At 38.0% G+C, this 19,002-nt stretch overlaps 2 protein-coding genes across 3 annotated transcripts in view; one reads left to right on the top strand and one right to left on the bottom strand.

Moving 5' to 3' along the window:
* Positions 1-6,494, bottom strand: part of LOC148274360 (5-hydroxytryptamine receptor-like) — a 37,627-nt gene extending 31,133 nt beyond the window's left edge. The window contains exons 1-2 of one of the 2 annotated variants that reach the window (XM_088237227.1): positions 6,164-6,494; positions 5,716-6,066 (exon numbers count right to left, since the gene is read on the bottom strand). In XM_088237227.1, the coding sequence (XP_088093353.1) occupies positions 5,716-5,884 (169 nt within the window). In that variant the 5' untranslated portion in view covers positions 5,885-6,066; positions 6,164-6,494. The remainder of the gene's footprint in view (positions 1-5,715; positions 6,067-6,163) is intronic. The other variant, XM_088237228.1, reaches the window with a different exon arrangement.
* A 3,991-nt stretch (positions 6,495-10,485) lies between these two features.
* LOC148274359 (uncharacterized) lies at positions 10,486-16,687 on the top strand. Its single transcript, XM_088237226.1, has 2 exons — positions 10,486-10,504; positions 14,319-16,687. Exon 2 carries the CDS (start codon positions 14,806-14,808, stop codon positions 16,543-16,545), a length of 1,740 nt encoding a protein of 579 aa, XP_088093352.1. The 5' UTR covers positions 10,486-10,504; positions 14,319-14,805; the 3' UTR covers positions 16,546-16,687.
* The last annotated feature ends 2,315 nt before the right edge of the window (positions 16,688-19,002 follow it).

Genomic DNA, 19,002 nt, shown 5'->3' with positions numbered 1-19,002 from the left:
TACTTTAAAAGCTCCCGCAAACTTTAGACTGAGAAGTTTAGACCCGATAAAAATCGAGTGCAGATAAGTCCGCTTCGCTGTGTAGTGGTTGAAGTATTCGCCTATAAATTTTTGAAATTATTTTCCGAGATTTATTTTTTTTCTTTTAAAGTTAAAACCTCAGTAATTACACTGACTGTGCGTTCCACGGCTCGAGTAAGATATGGAAGATGCAAAAAAGATGAATCTCCACCGAACTCTATAAATGATTTGATTTCCAGGTCTGATTAGGGTTGCCACATTTTGCTTGGGTCGTCTATTCGGGACGTTTTAGGATAAGAAGATGACGTAGTAATAAAAACGGCAATTTTATTTTAAAAATAAATATTTTCTATCTTCTTAAGTTTCTTGCGGAAGAAGAACTTACTGATCGTACGTTTTTGATGATTTTGTTTTGAGAAATTCTTTCCCCTTTACGTTTTTGTCGAAATCCATTAATTACAATCCGTGCAAATTTAAATATATTTACTCTTGATACTATGCACTATTAATTCACTGGTACCGTTTGTATCGTAACTATATTTAAATTATTTTTTAAGTTTAAATAGGTACTGAAGAATAATCTATAGATGAACTGTCATCGTCTGCATAAATACATTTTATAACTCACTAGCGGACCCGACAGATGTTGTCCTGCCCGAACATTGGCTTGCATGCTATTAGCTGGTTGAACAAACATTTTTTCGTAATTAATTACGAACGTTATTTGTTTTGGATTTTTTTGGAGCTTATTATATTATATTATATTCGTAATAAGGGGTTATTTTTCGTTTATCTCCACATATGATTGGTTAAGAGGCTTGATTGTGTTCAAATCAAAATCGTGCAAAGATCACTTCTCTAGTGCCATAATCCATGGAGAAAATACGGGAATACGAATATTAATGAATAAAAGTCAGACCACTTTTTACAGTAAGCCTTCTAAAATTATGAAACTCAATTCATGACCGACGCATTTTAGTCATTTTTTAACCGCCAGATTTTGATGTTATCTTGACATTTAATTCGAATACCAAAAAAATGACTGATTGTGTCCCAAAAGCGTGCAAAAACTGTCCATATAAAAGGAAAAATACTTTTCATTGATAATAAGGTACCTAGGTACTTGTTTATGGCCGAATTCCAAAACTAAAAAATATTTTTACTTTCGAACGTTGGCTTGCCTGCCATAAGAGGGTTCAGCAAACGTTATTTCGTAAATAAGGACACACGTTATTTATTATAATTTTTTTTGAGCTATTTATAAATTCACAATATGGGTAAATTTTTCTTTGTATCTCCTTATGTGTTTGGCTAAGAGGCCTCGTTGTGCTTAAATCGAAATTGTGCAAAAATCCCTGCTCTAGTGCCATAATCCAGGGAGAAAATACGGGAAAACGTGCTAATGAAAAACAGTCTGACCACGATATATCTGAACCTCTATAATTATGCCACTCAACTCATGTTCAACGCTTATTCTTTAACCGCCAGCCAGATTTTATGATATATTACGTGTTAATGAAGAAAAGTCAGATCGCATTTTACCTTGAGCCTTCTAAAATTATGTTATAACTCTTGTTAAAAGCAAATTTAGTCATTATTTAATCGCCAGCCGTGTTTTGACGTGATTTTGACATTTAATTCGATACCAAAGTATATATACAATAAAATGCCTGATTGTGTCGTGAAAGCGTGCAAAAACTGTCCGTATAGAAGAAAAAAGACTTTTCATTGATAAGTATGTACCTAGATACTGGTTTATGATTGAATTCCAAAAGTAAAAATCATTAATACTCCCGAACACTTGCTTGCCTGCTGGTTTAGCAATCGTTTTTCGTTTATTTGGTTAAGGGCCTTGTCGTGCTTAAATTAAAATCGCGCAAAAATCACTACACTAGTGCAATAATCCATGGAGAAAATACAGGAATACGTGTTGATGAATAAAAGTCAGACCACTTTTCCCCTCAGCGTTCTAAAATTATGACACTCAACTCATGACCGACGCGTATTTGGTCATTCTTAAACCACCAGCCAGGTTTTGACGTCACCTTAAATAAATAAATAAATAAAATAATTATAAAAGGAAAATGACTGTATCGTGATAACGTGCAAAAAGTGTCCGTATAAAAGGAAAAATACTTGTCATTGATATGTAGGTACCTAAGTACTTGTTTATGATTGAATTCCAAAACTAAACATATGTAATATTTAAATATTGGATTTAATTACACAGGTAGGAACCTAGGTAGTTGTTTATGGTTGAATTCCAAAACATGAAATAATAATTTTTCAAATAAAGAATTCTTTTTGCAAATGTCAAACTCTACGCTACTTACATCGTAAGAATTGTGTGGTGCATTCAGTGTAAGAATTCGTTTTTCAAAAATGTCTCGAATGTCGGTTAAAATTATTTAAACATTATTAAAAATCCATTAAAAATATGTTAACATGTAGAAATGAAAAAATTAGTAGAAAATTAATCAATTCAGTCTCCATTGAAAATAATTTAGGTTTGTAAACGTTAAAATACAAACTTTTTTAATTAACAAAAAAATAACATTCTCTAATTTTTCTGGAATACGCATTTCAGTCGAATGCAACTTTGGAAAATCGATGAAAACACATACCGTATATGCTTCTTAATTTTTTTCTATTCAATATATTGAAGATGTTATTATTTGCAAACTTTAAGTACGTGAATTAGAAAATTTTGCAAAAAAACGCACGTGCAATTTTCGAGTTTTTGCGAGACACAACACGGCGATTCATTTATATATATGTAGATAGATAGATAGATAGATAGATAGAAGAAAGATAGATAGACAGATAAATAGACAGACAAATGTATATTTTAATATTTTTAACGAATCTTTGTTTGATACGCTGATATTAGGGATTAAAATGTCAGTTTGTAATATTATTTATTTTACAATAAATTCACTTTCAAAGCACCGAACGAAACAAACCAAGTACCTATTATTCTAATCTAACTTCCTTGTTCAGGCATAATATATTCGTTATATAGGACGCATAGCCACGTTTTTGCTTTTCAATGATTTTGAGTTTTATTTCAACTGTTACTTTTATTCTCTTATGGCTGTCTTATTGTGACTTCAGGGATATTTTTGCAAGAATTATTAAACTTTGCAGAAAAAAAATATAAATAATATCTGAACACAAGTTTGACGCACTGGCGCGGAAGATCCGGCTCACAAATGAGTGATGTGCAGATAGAACTTCTCTCCTCTTTCTGCGTCATTCATAATGCGAAATGTAACTTATTAAGGATTTTTTTTTCAAAAGCTGTTTTGCTCGCTATGCGAATTATTCGTTATGAGGGTTCCACTATATTGGCCGCCATTTTAGTTAATGTGAATTTTGAAAATTAAAAAAATCACATTACTACACACGTTACATAGAAATTCTTCTATTTTTAAATTTTCTTAGTTTGATGGTCTATTAACAAATAAAAAGAATAATTTTAAAATACCACTGAACTTCGCAAAATGCGCATTGTATTATTTCATTGTATTACCTTTCATGAATATAAAATGTAATATAAGACTGCTGTACCACAAACCACAAACCACAACTTGGTTTCTTTCACAATGAGGAACTTCAGTCCCACGAGAAATTGGATTCGAAAAAGGTTTTCTTAAGCGCTGTAAAAATTAGAGCATTTAATTATACGGCAAAATTCCTCGAAAATGTACGAAAAAAATTGTTGAAAATGACACCAAAAAATATTTAATCAGGTGAATCTCGAGAAACCCCGAGAGAGAGAATATTTATGTTCGGACCACAACAGGTTGATATCTAATGACAGTGGTGAATTACACCATGGAACAGCCAGTCCTAAGAAAAATCATAATGAACTAATGTGATTGTACCAGAAATCGAACTCGAACCCCCCCGTTCTATCTATAAAATATGTATGTGTATACAACCAGAACCCAGGACCCCCGGGTTAAAATCCCGAAATGGGAATTTGAGTGGATATTTATTTATATATATTTTTCTTTAGTAAGTCAATAAATTAAAACACGTCTCTCGCGCTTCCATTCCTACCGAGTCTTTATACCAATGGGTCTTTTTGCTTTCTTTCATAATAATTTTTTATGCGTACGTACGAGTATTATGTCCTTAAAAATCCTCAAATAAGTCATTAATTTTACATTGTCCATAAGGCGTAAGTATAGCCTGTGAGCTCGCCAATACATGACAGATGACATTAACATAACCATAGAAAAACATAGCAGTTGAGCTCTCAGAAGTAAAGCAACGTGAATGCAGCAATGCTTGAACTACATGTCAATAATATTCTAATAATAAATAATATTATTTGGACATACGGAACTTTAAAGCACACCTTGGTTTAATTACTAATAGTATTTTATCGGTTAGGTAGGTGTATTTAAAAAAAATGTTGCGTACCTGAAAAAAGCACAAATAATTATGTTTTTGTAAATGATGTCAGTAGCGACACTCAGAGAGTGGCTTTGTGACGTTTTGACATTTTTTATAAGAAATTCATGGCGTAGCCGAAATACTGTTATAAAAACGAGGATGTTTTTGTTGATTGACGTTAGCAGGCGCTACCCAGGGGCGACTTTGTGACGTGAGAAATTATTTAAAAAAAGAGATTTATGGCGTAGCCGAAATATTGTAATTAAAACGAGGATGTTTTTGTTGATTGACGTTAGCAGGCGCTACCCAGGGGCGACTTCATGACGTGATGAAATTATTAATTTAAATATTTTTTTTCATTTTACATAGCGTAGTCGAGATAAGAAATTGCGTGGTGTTTCGAAATTTAACCGTGTAGGTAGCCGCCTAGTTACAATATTATTTTTGTATTTGTATAACTCCTGTTTTATAATGTTTATGTATTTATCGCTATAAGAATTAAACTAAAGATAGTTTTTACTTTTAATCGCTATCCGTTTTTTAAATTATGTTTGTAACACTCAGTAATATTTTTTTTTCAAGTATTCAATGTTATTTTTGCATTTTAATTAATATTGTTAATATAAAGCGTATTTTTATTTATTCGAATTTACTAGACTGTTTTTATTACAAAAAATAAAAATGCACATTTCTCTATGTATTTTTCTGTTATAAACAATCTATTAAAATAATACACATCAAATTTCCATTGTCTGTTGATTTTATTTGCAATCTTCTTTTTTTTCGATGGTTAAAACTCTAGGAAATTCAAAGACAATAAAAACTTTACTGTCATATATTGGCGAGCTCACACGCTATACATAGCCCGTCCATAAACTTAAATATTAAAATTATTATGCCATACTCATTTATATGTCTACATTATAAATTTGTGCGCATAGGGAAATAATGATGACGATGCTTTCTTCCATTCTATTCTGAAATGATACTAAAGCACTTCATATTAACCGAGAATATCAGTTTTACGCTTTACAATGTAAAATAAAAAATACGTATAAATGAAAATTCAACGTTGACTTTGTAGTAAATCAAACTATACTGATTTGTTCGCAATACAGATAATTGTCATACGAGTATCGAAACCAGCCTGATATAATATTGTAATAATATACCGGAGCCGCGAAACCGAGCTACTTCATAACACGAATGATATCCCTTTGTCAATTATTTTGTTTTCTTATAATAAAATAAGTGACGAGTAAAGTCACGTTCGGTCAGTCGTCAACTCACCCACGACAGTGGACAGGATGAGGAGGCCGAGCAGCACGGCCTTGAGCACGGCGCGCAGCAGGCGGGCGGCGCCCTCGGGCTCCGGGGGGCCCGTGGAGTTGCTGGAGTTCAGGCCCCCGCCCCCGAGGGCCCACGAGCAGTTCCACCACTCCCCGCCGTCCGCGTCCATGCCCCCCGCCCCTAGCCCCCGCCGCCCATACTCTCCGCTGCACTCACCGCCTGCGCCGAGGGGCGCGGAGCCGGGGGGACACTCTCCAAACTACCATAGTCTCCGAATTACAACTGACGACTCGACACTTTGTGGCGAAATATTTAGCTTCTCGTCAACACTTTAAATATAGATGTGAATCTCTAAAAAAAGAACACGGAATTCGTGTAAAATAAAAAATAAAAAACAACAAAAAAACTTAAAACAAAGTAAAACTCGGAAAAGTGTGCGGTGTTTTACGTTTGTCAAGATACCCGCCCGCGACTCAAACTGTACGACGCGTAGGTCAGTACAAACATAATAGTATAACGTGTTTTGATATTAAGTGTTCCGAGAGTTTTTTGTCGAACCCGAAATGGTATTTTATTGTAATACGAAAGTTGACAAACTTGTTCCAATAAAAATATGAAATAACATCGGAGATTTAAATTTCACTCGTTCAGGGGAGGCAGCCTACGTGTGCCTAGGTGTGCGCGCGGGGGGGCCGAGCCCCGAGCTGCAGCCCTGCGAGGGAACCGGCGGCGGCGCGAGGAACTCCACCGGGCGGCACTGGCGGCCCGCGGGAGGGTCCGTGCCGAACTGAGCGCCGCCGCTGGGCGACTGGCGTCGCGGGGCAGGGGAGCGTGACGTCAGAGCCGGGCGGCGCGCGCAGCCGGCCGACTCGCGAGTGTTGGTCCTGAAATTCGGCTTTCCTCCAGTTATTACAGTGTTTTCAGTCAGCTGAACGTTTAGGTTTCAGCTGGCGCGCGGTGCGGCAGGCCCGGCCCGTTCACCGTTTTAGGATTACTTCGCTTTGAATTATTTAAGATTTTCATTTATTTTTACTATTTATTTTAAGTTAGAAGCTTATATTGATATGTACTTGTTAACACAAAGTAGATTACAGTATGGTATTTCTGATTGGGCTTCCCCTTCTTCATCGTAGAAAAATATTATACGTGCAGTAAAAATAGTGGAAAGTTCAATTGAGGCATATAGAAACAAAGGCGGAAGTGTCCATTTTCTTTAATTTTGGCAATCATAAAAAAAAAACACATTTGTTTAGTTCTTCGTGTAACGACCTGAAGACAAAATGGAATATTGTTGGATTAAAGAGGTTTATAATTCATAATTGAAACTTAAGATACATCCAAATGACACAGTTTCTGTAAAAAAACTGTTCTAATCTATGGACACTGCCGTTTTTGTTTCAAAGTTTTAGACACTTCTGGTTTGATTTCGCAAAAAGTTGGACGCGGCCGGTTTTGATATGTTTACATCACATGATAGTTTTATAAATAAATGTTGCAGTCAATGGACGAAAACAAGAATGGCACTTTGAAATAAAATCTAAATAGGTAACATAAACAGCTTAAATATAACTTAATATTTGAAGATGGAAAGGAAAAAATGACCAAGCGACATTAGTTTACTAAAACATTTTTTTTATGACGAAAAAATTACTAAGCGCCAAAATATTTCATCTCAAAAACATGATAAAATTACTAAGTAGACAAATAAAATTTATTTACCGTTTGGAAAAAATATCCTAAATGCAAAAATTAACACAATTTGTCGTTTGGTAACAAAAATTGAAAATGTACCATTTTTTTGACATTTTCACAAATGGCACTAATTGCAAATTGCTAGCAACATAAAAAAAAATACATATCTTTATGGCAGATATCTTGGGTTGTTTTGCACGTTTTCTTGCTGATTCATGCGGCAAAATGTCTGGAAAACTTTATATTTTTATAATTAGTATTGATTACCTCAATCGGATAGTTGGATTAACTTAAAACACCACTAGCCAATGCACGTTTCAGTCGACCATGCCATGTGTGGCGTTTGTATGAAATATAAGGTGGCCGCAATTGCAGTTGGAGAGTCCTGATTGGTCACTTGAAAAACAGCCGCCTTTGTTTCGGAAATAGATGAATACTTTGGTTTTTGTAACAACATCTAAAAATGAAGTATAAAATTAGATTCATTAATGTAGTTTTTGTTTAAAACAGATATTCTATGGAGATAATATTATATAGCTTTCCAAACAAAACCGCATATTTAGCTAACTCAGCCGCAGACCCCCCCCTCACCTCAAACCATCCACCTCACCTGACCATCGGCGTAGCCGGATTACAATAGACACTACCTACGCTTCCAGTCAACGAGGACGACAAAAATATTGTATTTGTGAAACGCCTAGCGATCGGAGCCTCACAGGTGTATTTTTATGTTTTTTTTTGGTTTAATAAATGGCAGATTAAATATTTGTATAAAACTAATTTTGCAAAAACAGTTATTTTCAATTAATAAAAAAAAATTAACAAAAAGCTAAGTTTATATATTTTAACGTTTCACAGATCGACCGCTAGATAACAGTAGTAAAAGCTGTTATTTTAATGTTTTAATGTTGCTTAAAAAATAATATCTAAGTAAGACAGATTTAAATGTGGTTTTTGGGAATACGAAAATTCTAAATGTGTTTTTTCTCAAGCCTGACTATTTTGTGTTAGAATTCACCACGTGAGTATTTGGTTTGTTGTGAATTTAAAAAAAAATGAAAAATAACAACCGACGGCAGAAAAGGTAGCTTTAATCACATTCAATTTTTGTGTTCTCACCAGGAATCGGACCCGGAACCTTCCATGCATTAGTCAAGCGTCTTAACCACTTCATCACGGAGGCTGCCAGGATATTAAATTTATTAAAACCGTGTGGTTTTTAAAGCGTTATTCTGAGTGAAAAAAAGTCTTTTGTAATTTTTTTTAATAAATATTTGTGTTTTTATGATTTACCCAAACGATTTATTTATTAGAAAATGAGTGTCAAGTTGTGGTAGATCGTGGTGCGATGCTCGGACCTCTGATCCCTGGGACACTAATATACTTTTTAAAGGTATTTAAACACTATTTTACAATTACATACAAGCATGAAACAGCGTATTGTCTTGTTCAAACATTATTTCCAGAGTTTCTCACAATTGCCACCGGTGGCAGCACGTCGCGGCTCAAGAATTTTAATTAATTTAAAATTGTGCTTGCGTTAATACATCGAAATATTTAAATTTCTTTTGTAATAACAAATGCTAATAGGCAAATTCAAAATCAAATCCATTTTTCTTTGAAAAAGTAACTGAATTAGATACACATTTAAAACTATCAGCAACGCGTCACGTGTTTTTGTATTCTTTATTTATCAAAAAAAAAATCGTCTATTCACCTTTTTTTTGAAATTTTCCACTTCAATATTTTTTTTTAGAAACCTGCTACGTTTCAATTTTTCAAATATTTTTTTTTATAAAACTTATTACACCATTTAACAACATACATTACTTGCTGTCCAAAAATCTTTTATAAAATATATATGAGGAACGCCCTTATGAAATTTTAATAAATTTTAGACTCTAATGCCTGCAAATATGTAGGCATTAGAGATCATTTTTTTTATGTCCCTTTAATGGCTGTGTTTCGGATTCATTATCTTTTATTCGAGTGTCAAGCCATTCTTTCCTTTGATTTCGGTGGTCCTTGTTTTGAATCCCAATGAACCTACTCCTCTCTGACGGCGAGTCAAGAAAGCAACGCGTGACAACACAACAATAAAACACAACAACGAAAACCGTACCGCGAGCGTGACAGTGATTTCGAATCACCAACATACAAGAAAACGTTCAAAGTGACCAGTGCAAACGATAACGGTGTTTTTCTGGACCAGTGCCAAAGGGAGGAAATCGTAAGTCCTTAATCCTTTTAGTTATTCCAGGATTGACACTCAAAACCATTACGTCAATTAGTTTACCTAAAATCAAACGTTCCCTGTTTTTTTTTCAAAAACAGTGAAATAAAAAATAAATCAATGTTAATATTCAGATTTTTCAATCACTTATATGTTATTTGAAAAAAAGAATTGTATTTTGTGTTTTCCCCGCTATTAAACCCGATCTAGTGATTACGAAAATATTGATGTACTTCCATAATGAATAACTAATTGAATACTTTAACTTTAATATAATAACTCTTATCTAGTGAGGTCCCTATATCACCCCTTAAAAAACCCCATAAATAAGAACATAAACAAATAAGTAAAGAGCCATAAAACATAAAATTAATTCACAATGGAACCTAATGATTGTCAATTAGGACGTTTGAATATTTTTAAAAAAATATTTGTTAATTTATTGTAATGGGTACCCACAGAAATGGGAAATGAAAATGTTTTAGCTGTTCATTAGGTAGTAATTATTACTCTACAAACAAAACGTAATTATTATCATACAAACTCTATTCTACAAACTATTCTACAAACAAAACGTAATTGTGGTAAATGAGGCATATCAGCTTGATATTGATCCAAGAATACTTCAGAAAAAGCTTCTTCGATTTTGAGCTCTTCATAATAGTCATATAAACTATCATCACTATCACTTAGAAAGTGATCGCTATTGTCTAATTTACTTTCGGAATAGGTTGAGCTGCTAAGTCTCCAAGTTTCTCGGTGAGGTACTATTATTTCTATATCACTTTCACTATCCGCTATCATTTTGAATGATATATATTGTAAATTTATTCACAATAAAAAGGTTGGGTTAGGTTGGGTTAGGTTTTTTTTTTTTTTTTTTTTTTCTTTGTTGTGTCACTTGATATCCCTTGCTTATAGGTTGGGTTAGGTTTTTTTTGTATATTTTTTTTATATGGGAGTTGCTTTATTATTTACCTTGCTTATAATATACAAGGTTTATATTTCAAAAAGTGGATTTTTCTGCAATCAAATAACTTAAAATTTATCTAAACTATTGGGATCAGGAGGGATATATTAATGTGGGCTAATCAGAAACTTCTTAGCATTTGCTCACGTGGAGAGGAAACTTAAAACTCTTCAGGAGAAGCCGGCCTGTTGGCAGTAGTCAACAGGCCTTCCGTTCCACTAGAGGAGTGTTTGGCATTTTCTTCCCTACTTTGGTTTATTTTACCAATAGTCTGCACTATATTGATCATGTTTAATACTACCTCTCGTGTGAGTTCTTTATTACCTATCACCGATGGGATGTCGCATAGATCTTCACTCAAGCTTCTGCATCGCGCCTCCAGCTGTTGTCTTTGAAAGCTGAAAAAGGGGCAATGCATCAACAGGTGAGGGACATCTTGAGGAGTTTCATCGTCGCATGGGCAGCTGTCGATCTCTGAGAGCTTGAAGCGATGCAGGTAGCTCATGAAGCCACCATGACCCGTAAGCATCTGGGTGAGCTCGTAGCCAGCATTTTGCATTTTTCTGAAATCATAGGCATGAAAAATTGTAGGAAAAAACATTTTAGTTACACTTCCGGTTGTCTCACTCAAATAGCGATCGTTCCAGAGTTGAAGGGTCCTGCTTCTTATTTTCCTTTTGGCAAAACTGAGCGGAAAATCGGCGAAATCGGGGGCTGTTTTCTTAAGCGTAGCCTCCTGAGCCTTTTCGTCAGCCTTTTCGTTGCCAAGGATTCCGCAGTGTCCTCGTATCCATCCGATGTACACGTCCTGGTGTCTACATCGTAGATTCTGGATATCTGTTCTTATGTCCATTACAATAGGGTTGACCGAATTTCGGTCAGTTATTGCATGGACTCCAGATTTGCAATCTGTCAGGATCGTTATTTTCTTCCATCTGTTTGGTGGCTTCTTCAAAACATAGACCAGGGCTTCTTTGATCGCAAAGAGTTCCGCCTGAAACACGGAGCAAAAATTGCCGAGTTTCAACTTTCTCGACGGCAGCTCTCTGATGCCATCGTAAGGTACAAAAGCTGCACCCACTTTGCCGTCCAAGAGATTGCCGTCCGTGTAGATCCTCAGCTCTTCCCGCGCCGTCCCAGGCAGAACCTGATCATCGTAGCCGTGATCTATCGGATAGCGCTCCGCCGGATGAGGAAGTGAGAAATAGTCTCCCACTCCCTGGTAAAATCTGTCCCGTGGCAAGTCTCGCAAGGTGAGGCTCCTCTTCACCTCATATGCTTCTGCAAGCTCCCTGATCCTCAGATCGAGTGGCATGAATCCACTCAAAACCTGTACTGATACCAAGGAGATTGTTCTGTATCCCTTGCATGACCTGATGGCTATTTGTCGTTGGATGGAGTTCAATTTCTTCCGGTTGACTTTCCTGTTGACTGCGTCCACCCACACGCTTGAAGCGTACGTAATCAGAGGCTCTACAGCACCTACGTATATTTGCTGCATAACCTCCGGCGACGCACCCCATGTGGGTTTGGCGGCTCTCACGGGTTTGTTTGTAATACCTGCGGCTTTTTTACAAACAGCGTCAACGTGTTTGGACCAATTTAGGTTGCGATATATGGTAAGACCCCAAACCTTAAACTGGTCCACATAGTTCAACTTAACTCCGTTCATATGAATGACTGGCTGGCGGCGGTCCTTTCTTCTGGTTATAAACATTGCGTTGGTTTTATCTTCGGCGAATATGAGTTTAGTTTTAGAGCCCCATGATGTGATAATCTTCAGTGCATTGTCTGTCATCCTCTCAAGTTCTGTTATATTGTCTGCCACGGCTGTCAAGAAAAGATCGTCCACGAATGCCTTCAGTTCGACTCCCGTACCTAAGTTTTTCTGGAGTACAGCATCTAAGATGTAATTCCAGAAACTCGGTCCGCAGGAGGATCCTTGAACGCATCTTTTGGTCGTAACCTTTTCGAGAGTGGCATCGAAGTGTGATAATACAACTTTCCTTTGTTTATGATAGCTCTTCACTAGCAAGAACAAGTTTCGAGGGCACTTCTTACTGCTCAGTTGGCACATCAAAAGGCCACCAAGCGTTATCAAAGGCCCCTCTTATGTCAAGCGAGATCGCTTCTATCATTTTCTTGTCCTGCAGTGCAGTCCTGATTATCTTGACTGATGCGTTGAGAGCGTCTTCTGTTGATTTCTGGGGTGTAAATACATATTGTTTCTGACTTAACTTACCTTTGCGATGAAAATGCCAGTTGATCCGATTGATCATCAACTTTTCGAGTACTTTACCAAATACCGAGATGAGTCCAATCGATCTGTGGGACTTAATGTCTTGAAGGTCATCCTTTCCCGGTTTGGGTATGACAATGACCCTAGCTTTTTTCCATTGAGCTGGAAAGTGGCTCACTCTGAGACATGCATTATACATATCCAGTACCAGCGACCTGTCTACGTTGAAGAACTGAAGGCAGATGTCCGCGGTGAAATGGTCTTCACCAGGCGCCTTTTCCGGATTAATATTTGATATTATATCCTCAATCTCCTCTACCGTAAATATTGGATCGCTTTTTGGGTAGGGTATGATTTTCGCCATCTGCCTGATGTCAATTTGCTCACGAGTCTCTTTCTGTGTATTGTCGTCCGGAAAAAACCTCTCCTATTGGCGGCGAGCGCTTTCCTCAGCCGAAGCTAAGTATTCGCTGCCATCCTTTAGCGTCACTAATGCAGTGGTCTTTTTTCGGTTGACCAGCACTCTGTGAATTGCAGACCAGGCGGTTTCTCTGTTCTGAGAGCCGCAGTAATTTTTCCAGGATTCCGTTTTTGCTTTCTCAATGGCGATTTTGTAGGCTTGTTTGGCTTCGAGATACCCAGGAAGTGTCTTAGTCTCTCTACGGAGAGTACCTGAGTTCTGAAGCCTGTGCTTACATTTCCTAGCTTCTTTTTTTAGTTTATAGAGCTCAGCGTTCCACCAAGGACAGGGTTGCCTTTTAAAGGGTTTCCTAATCAGGAATCGGTATACTTGCTTTGCACAATTCATCTAAAATTTCCACCAACAAAATGATTTTCTTCTCCAAATCCAGCGAGTTACTTACTTCGGAGAAAGAAATCTGTGATATTTTACGTTCCTTTAATTTACGTCGAACTTCTTTCGAAAATTTCTCCCAGTTGGCCTTTTTGTTGTTATAAATGGCCGTTTTGGTTTCCGTAGGGTTCCATATTCTGGCTGAAATTTCGAAGTATATAGGATTGTGATCACTAAGATGGTTATTGTTAGACTCCACTCTCCATCTGTCGACGGTGTCTATCAGACTTGAAGAGCAGAATGTTATGTCAATAACGCTCTTGAGGTGGAGGTGACCGCGAAAGGCCTCGAAAGTGGGCCGATTACCTTCATTCAAGGTGTGCAAATTAAGTTCAGACAAGAAATCTGCAACTTTTTCGCCCTTTCGGTCCGTTTTTGCGCTTCCCCACCACACATTTTTGGCGTTAAGATCACCTCCTATGAGAATGGGAACATCTCCCAGGAGCCTGAGTTTGTCTAGTGCGGGAGCAACATCCGAGGTTGGTTCCACGTACATGGATCCGATTACCATGGGTCCGGCGTCAGTTGTTATTTGAACCAGCGTTGTATTAGAGTCACTGTATTTACTCAACAGAATTCCATTTAAATTGGGTTAGGTTAGGTTAGGTTAGGTTAGGTTAGGTTAGGTTAGGTTAGGTTAGGTTAGGTTAGGTTGGGGTTCAAATGGTTGGTATGGTCGTGATGGAGTGTATACTGCTGGAATATATACCCCCAAGAAATGTCACGGTAGCCCTTGCTGAGACAGCAAAACCAACAAGTCCTACTCACAAGCGTCCCCGCTCGCGAACCCCGGGCAATGTGATCACTTTTACAAGTATCATAGCAGATAGTGAGAGGGCAAATGGCGAATCTCCGGCGCCAAAAAACGGGACCAATCCAGCTAAGGGAAGGCGACCCCTACAGAAAAATGCCAACTGTCCTAAGTCAAAGTGTACGGCGCCGTGCTGATGACTGCGTGGCACCGGGGACAGTTCAATCCACCCGGTGTCGTAAACGGCCCTCTGGGGAAACCAGGCGACACCCCCTTATATTATAGCCTTCTGTATACATGAGGCTCTGTATGCAGTGACCATTATATTTCCTCATTACTCGTGGGAACAAAAATGAATGATAATAACAAAATAACACAAATTGACGAAAGCGAGAGACAGTCCAACCCCTTTGCTAGAAGATGCTCAATCAGCAGAACTCCACCGGGCTCTCCAATTACCCAGGCTATTCAGTCCCTTACAGATGAGACTGATGCTTCGGAAATAGACAAGCCACAACTATCTACATCTAAAAGAACAAAAAAGCGGAAGAAAACTTCAAGCCCCAACACTTCGGAGATAACCTCAGCTACTGCGGAACCACTCCGGCTGAAAAATAAAATAAATGACCTGGCTAATTTCATCAGCGAAAATAAAAATGTCCACAAGGAGGTTAAAATATTGTCCACGGAGATATCGGAGTTGTATGCTCAAGTCCTCAACCAAGTAGAGGTGGACTCATACAAATTGGCCACTCTGCAAGATCGATTCGAGGGATTCAAAGTTGCACAAGAGGAAATAATAAACAAGATGAATGACGACATGAAGAACTTAAAAACATTGCTCGACACCAAACGTACAGATAATGTATGTCAAAACTGCCTTACGGAGAAAAATAAAGCATTAGACATAAATCTAATCAAAGAGAAATCCTTTTCGGCTTTCCAATCAACCCTCGGGCGGAAGTGGAAGCAGGAATGCCTCTCATTTGTAAATATCATAAATGGTGACGTTCTTTCTACCGAAACCGAAGTTGTTTATTATTTTCTAGAAGAAAATACTGAAAAAAAAGAAGATAAATTGTCAGTTAAGGTTTTAAATAGGTACCCCGAGCTCAAAGAGGGAGAAATGATCTTACTTAAAGGAGGAAAAGGCACAATGATCGAAATAACAACTAAAATCGGTACCTTGGAAAGAAAAAAAACAGTAAATGCTCTATACTGTAAAGGCAAAAATGATGAAGAAATGGAGAGCTTCTATGAGCTATGTCAAGGAGTCAGAGACTCAGTGGAAGCGAAAAAAATGTTAGCATTTATCTTTCAAGAAGCAGGTATCCAAATAACCCTGAAACTCCCCGAAAAGAGAATGTACAAAGATGCCCCCACCAAGAAAAAAAATAACAACGATACAGTTATAATAAACAGAGGCCACGAGTCGTATGCAGACACACTTAAGAAAATTAAAAATGAACTCGGCGAAGATGAAAAGAACGCCATCCAAGCGGTCAAAAAATCCAAAAAAGGAGACATTATTATTAAAATAGAAAAAAATAAAAAAGGAAACGTGACAGAGAGCCTTAAAAGGGTGGTAGGGGTTGAAAACCTGAAGACAATAGGTGGAAAAACTGGGGTTATACACCTTAATGGACTAGATCCAACTGCTGAGGAAAATGATGTCTTAGAAGCGATACAAAAAAGCGGCATCAAGTTTCCAGACCAATTACTGGTAAGGCCTCTCAGACCAACCATAGGTGGTGGGCAAGCAGCCACAGTCATTCTAAATGCGGCAGACGCCCGGAGTCTTTCCGAAATTAAAAAAATTAGAGTTGGCCTATGCATTTGCAGCATAAGAGAAAGAATCGACGTTGTAAGATGCTACCGATGCTGGTCATACAACCACAGAGCTGCAGATTGTAAAGAAGAGGACCGAAGTGCTAAGTGCCGAAAATGCGCAGGAGACGGACATAATGCAAAGAGCTGCAAGGAGGATGCATTCTGCCCACATTGCAAAGAAAGGGGCCACATGGCCGGTTCAGGCAGATGCCCTCTCTTCAGAGAAGCCCTACAAAGGACGCGCCAGACTCCTTACATATAAATTTCAAGATTCTGCAAGTAAATGCCGGAAGGAGTATCAGATCTCATGACATGGCTGCCTGCGTCGCTGCAAAAGAGGATTTTGATATAATAGTTTTTAGTGAGCCAAATCTCTCAAAATGTAAAGGACGCAATTGCTACAATGCTCTTGACGGCGGTGCCATGATCCTGAATTTCAGCAAAAGATTCAACATAACCCGTTATCAAAGTCTAGATTGTGCTATCCGTATCGAAACTATAGAATACATAGTATATAACATGTATCTAAGTCCAAACAAATGCTCAGACAGTGACTTCGAAAAACATTTAAATATCCTGGAACAAGACCTCAAAAACAGTAACAAAAATAAAGGAATAATAATAACGGGTGATTTAAATGCAAAAAACCCATGTTGGGGAGGGCAGTCAAGAAATAAAAAAGGGGTGATACTACAAGAATGGGTAAGTTCCCTCCATCTGAATATTCTGAACGATGGCGCAAAACCAACATGTGTGAGGCCAAATGGGGCTTCTTTTATAGATGTCACACTAGTCTGCGATAACGTCTTAAAAAAGAACCCAACATGGAGAGTCCTAGAAGAGGAGAGCCTTAGCGACCATGCTTTTATATCTCTAAGCATTCCAGCAGCAAACAAAAGCATGAGCCCAAGATACATCTTCGGAACAACTGAAAAAGAAGTCCTAAGCAACTCTTTTAGGGAACTGACAGCGGAAAAAGATGTGAATGCTGTAGAATGCGAAATAGCACTCAACAAAGCTTTTAAAAAAAGTACGCCCCGTATAAGGTGCGCACAAACTCAAAAACCACCTTATTGGTGGAATGCCGATATCCAAAAGTCCATAGTAGAGGCACGGAAAAAACGAAGAGCCTACCAAAAATGTAGAAACCTAGAGCGCAGGACAGACCTATACACCACATACAAATTAGCGAAGGGCGAATTAAAGAGAAAAATCTCTGCGGAGAAAAAAAAATCTTGGGACCGTCTATGTGACGAACTGGAGAGCGACATCTATGGAGACGCCTACAAAATAGTCAAACAACAGATGAAAATAACGACACCTAATACGAACCTCGAGTTGGACGACAAGAGAAAAATCTTCAGAGAACTCTTCATCTGTGACCGAGAAAGTCCAGGGAGCATAGAGCCAAGCTGTGACCAGACCTCAAGCTACAATGGCGTGACAGATATGGAAATGGTGCGCGTCATCAAGCGTATTAAAACGGGAAAAGCACCAGGCCCCGATGCCATTCCTCCAGGTGCAGTCAAAACTGTCATGGAGACAAATACCGGCTATTTTAAAACTCTTTTTGATACCCTCTTGGCGGAGGGGAGTTTTCCGGCAAAGTGGAAAACGGCAAAACTGGTCCTAATCGAGAAGCCCAAAAAGTCCCCAACGGACCTAACTAAATACCGGCCTATATGTCTCATAAACGTGATAGCAAAAGCTTTTGAAAGCTACATAAACACCAGACTCACAAATGAAATAAACGAAAAGGGAGGATTTAACAAAGGACAATTTGGCTTTAGACAGGGGAGAACTACTGTTCATGCCATAGACAGAGTGGTGACACTGGCGAAGGAGGCTAAAGAGGCAGGAAAAATTAACTGCCTGGTCCTGGTCGATGTTAAAAATGCTTTTAATACCGCCGATTGGAAATTAATCTTACTGAAACTCCAAAAGAAAAATGTTTCTAAGCACATATTCAACATTATAAAAGACTACCTGACTAATAGACATGTCATACTTGACAAGAAAACTGAAGAAGAAGTATCTGGAGGTGTTCCGCAGGGATCGGTCGTAGGGCCAACTTTGTGGAATGTTCTATATGATGACGTGATGGAGGTGGACGTCTCAGAAGGTGTAGAATTTGTATGCTATGCTGACGACCTAGCAATATCCGTTACAGCAGCGACCAAAAGAGAGTTAATGGCTAAAACTAATAGGGCGCTACACTCAGTCAACCTCTGGATGGAGAAGAACAAACTGGAGATTGCACCAGAAAAAACAGAAGCTATTATACTAGGGGAAAAAAAGGGCATTCCCGATTTGACATTTGAGATCGGCGGAGTAAAGATCAAGCCAGTAAAAAGTGTAACATATCTAGGGGTAATAATAGATAAACGCCTGGCCATGAAAGAACATGTAAAAAAAGTCTGCGAAAAAGCGCAAAAAACCATAAGGGCCCTAAGTACAATACTACCAAACACAAGAGGGGCAAGCGCAGGGAAAAGAAGAGTAATGGCAATGGCAACCCAATCCATCGTCCTGTATGCAGCGCCAATATGGGCAAACAAGGTAAATATGACCCAAAATCGTCAAGAAATCAGATCCACCCAAAAATTGATAGCACTCAGAGTGTGCAGTGGATACAGAACGGTGTCGACAGACGCTGCCCTAGTACTAGCGGATTTGATCCCAATAGAACTGCTGGCAAAAGAAAGAGACAGACTTTACA

The sequence above is a fragment of the Micrasema longulum genome, unplaced genomic scaffold (genome assembly GCF_059751315.1).
Source record: "Micrasema longulum isolate JH-2025_06_02 unplaced genomic scaffold, ASM5975131v1 h1tg001671l, whole genome shotgun sequence".
Classification (NCBI taxonomy): Eukaryota; Metazoa; Arthropoda; class Insecta; order Trichoptera; family Brachycentridae; genus Micrasema; species Micrasema longulum.
The sequence above is the reverse complement of the archived record's forward strand: the minus strand, read 5'-3'. Positions and strand labels throughout refer to the sequence as shown.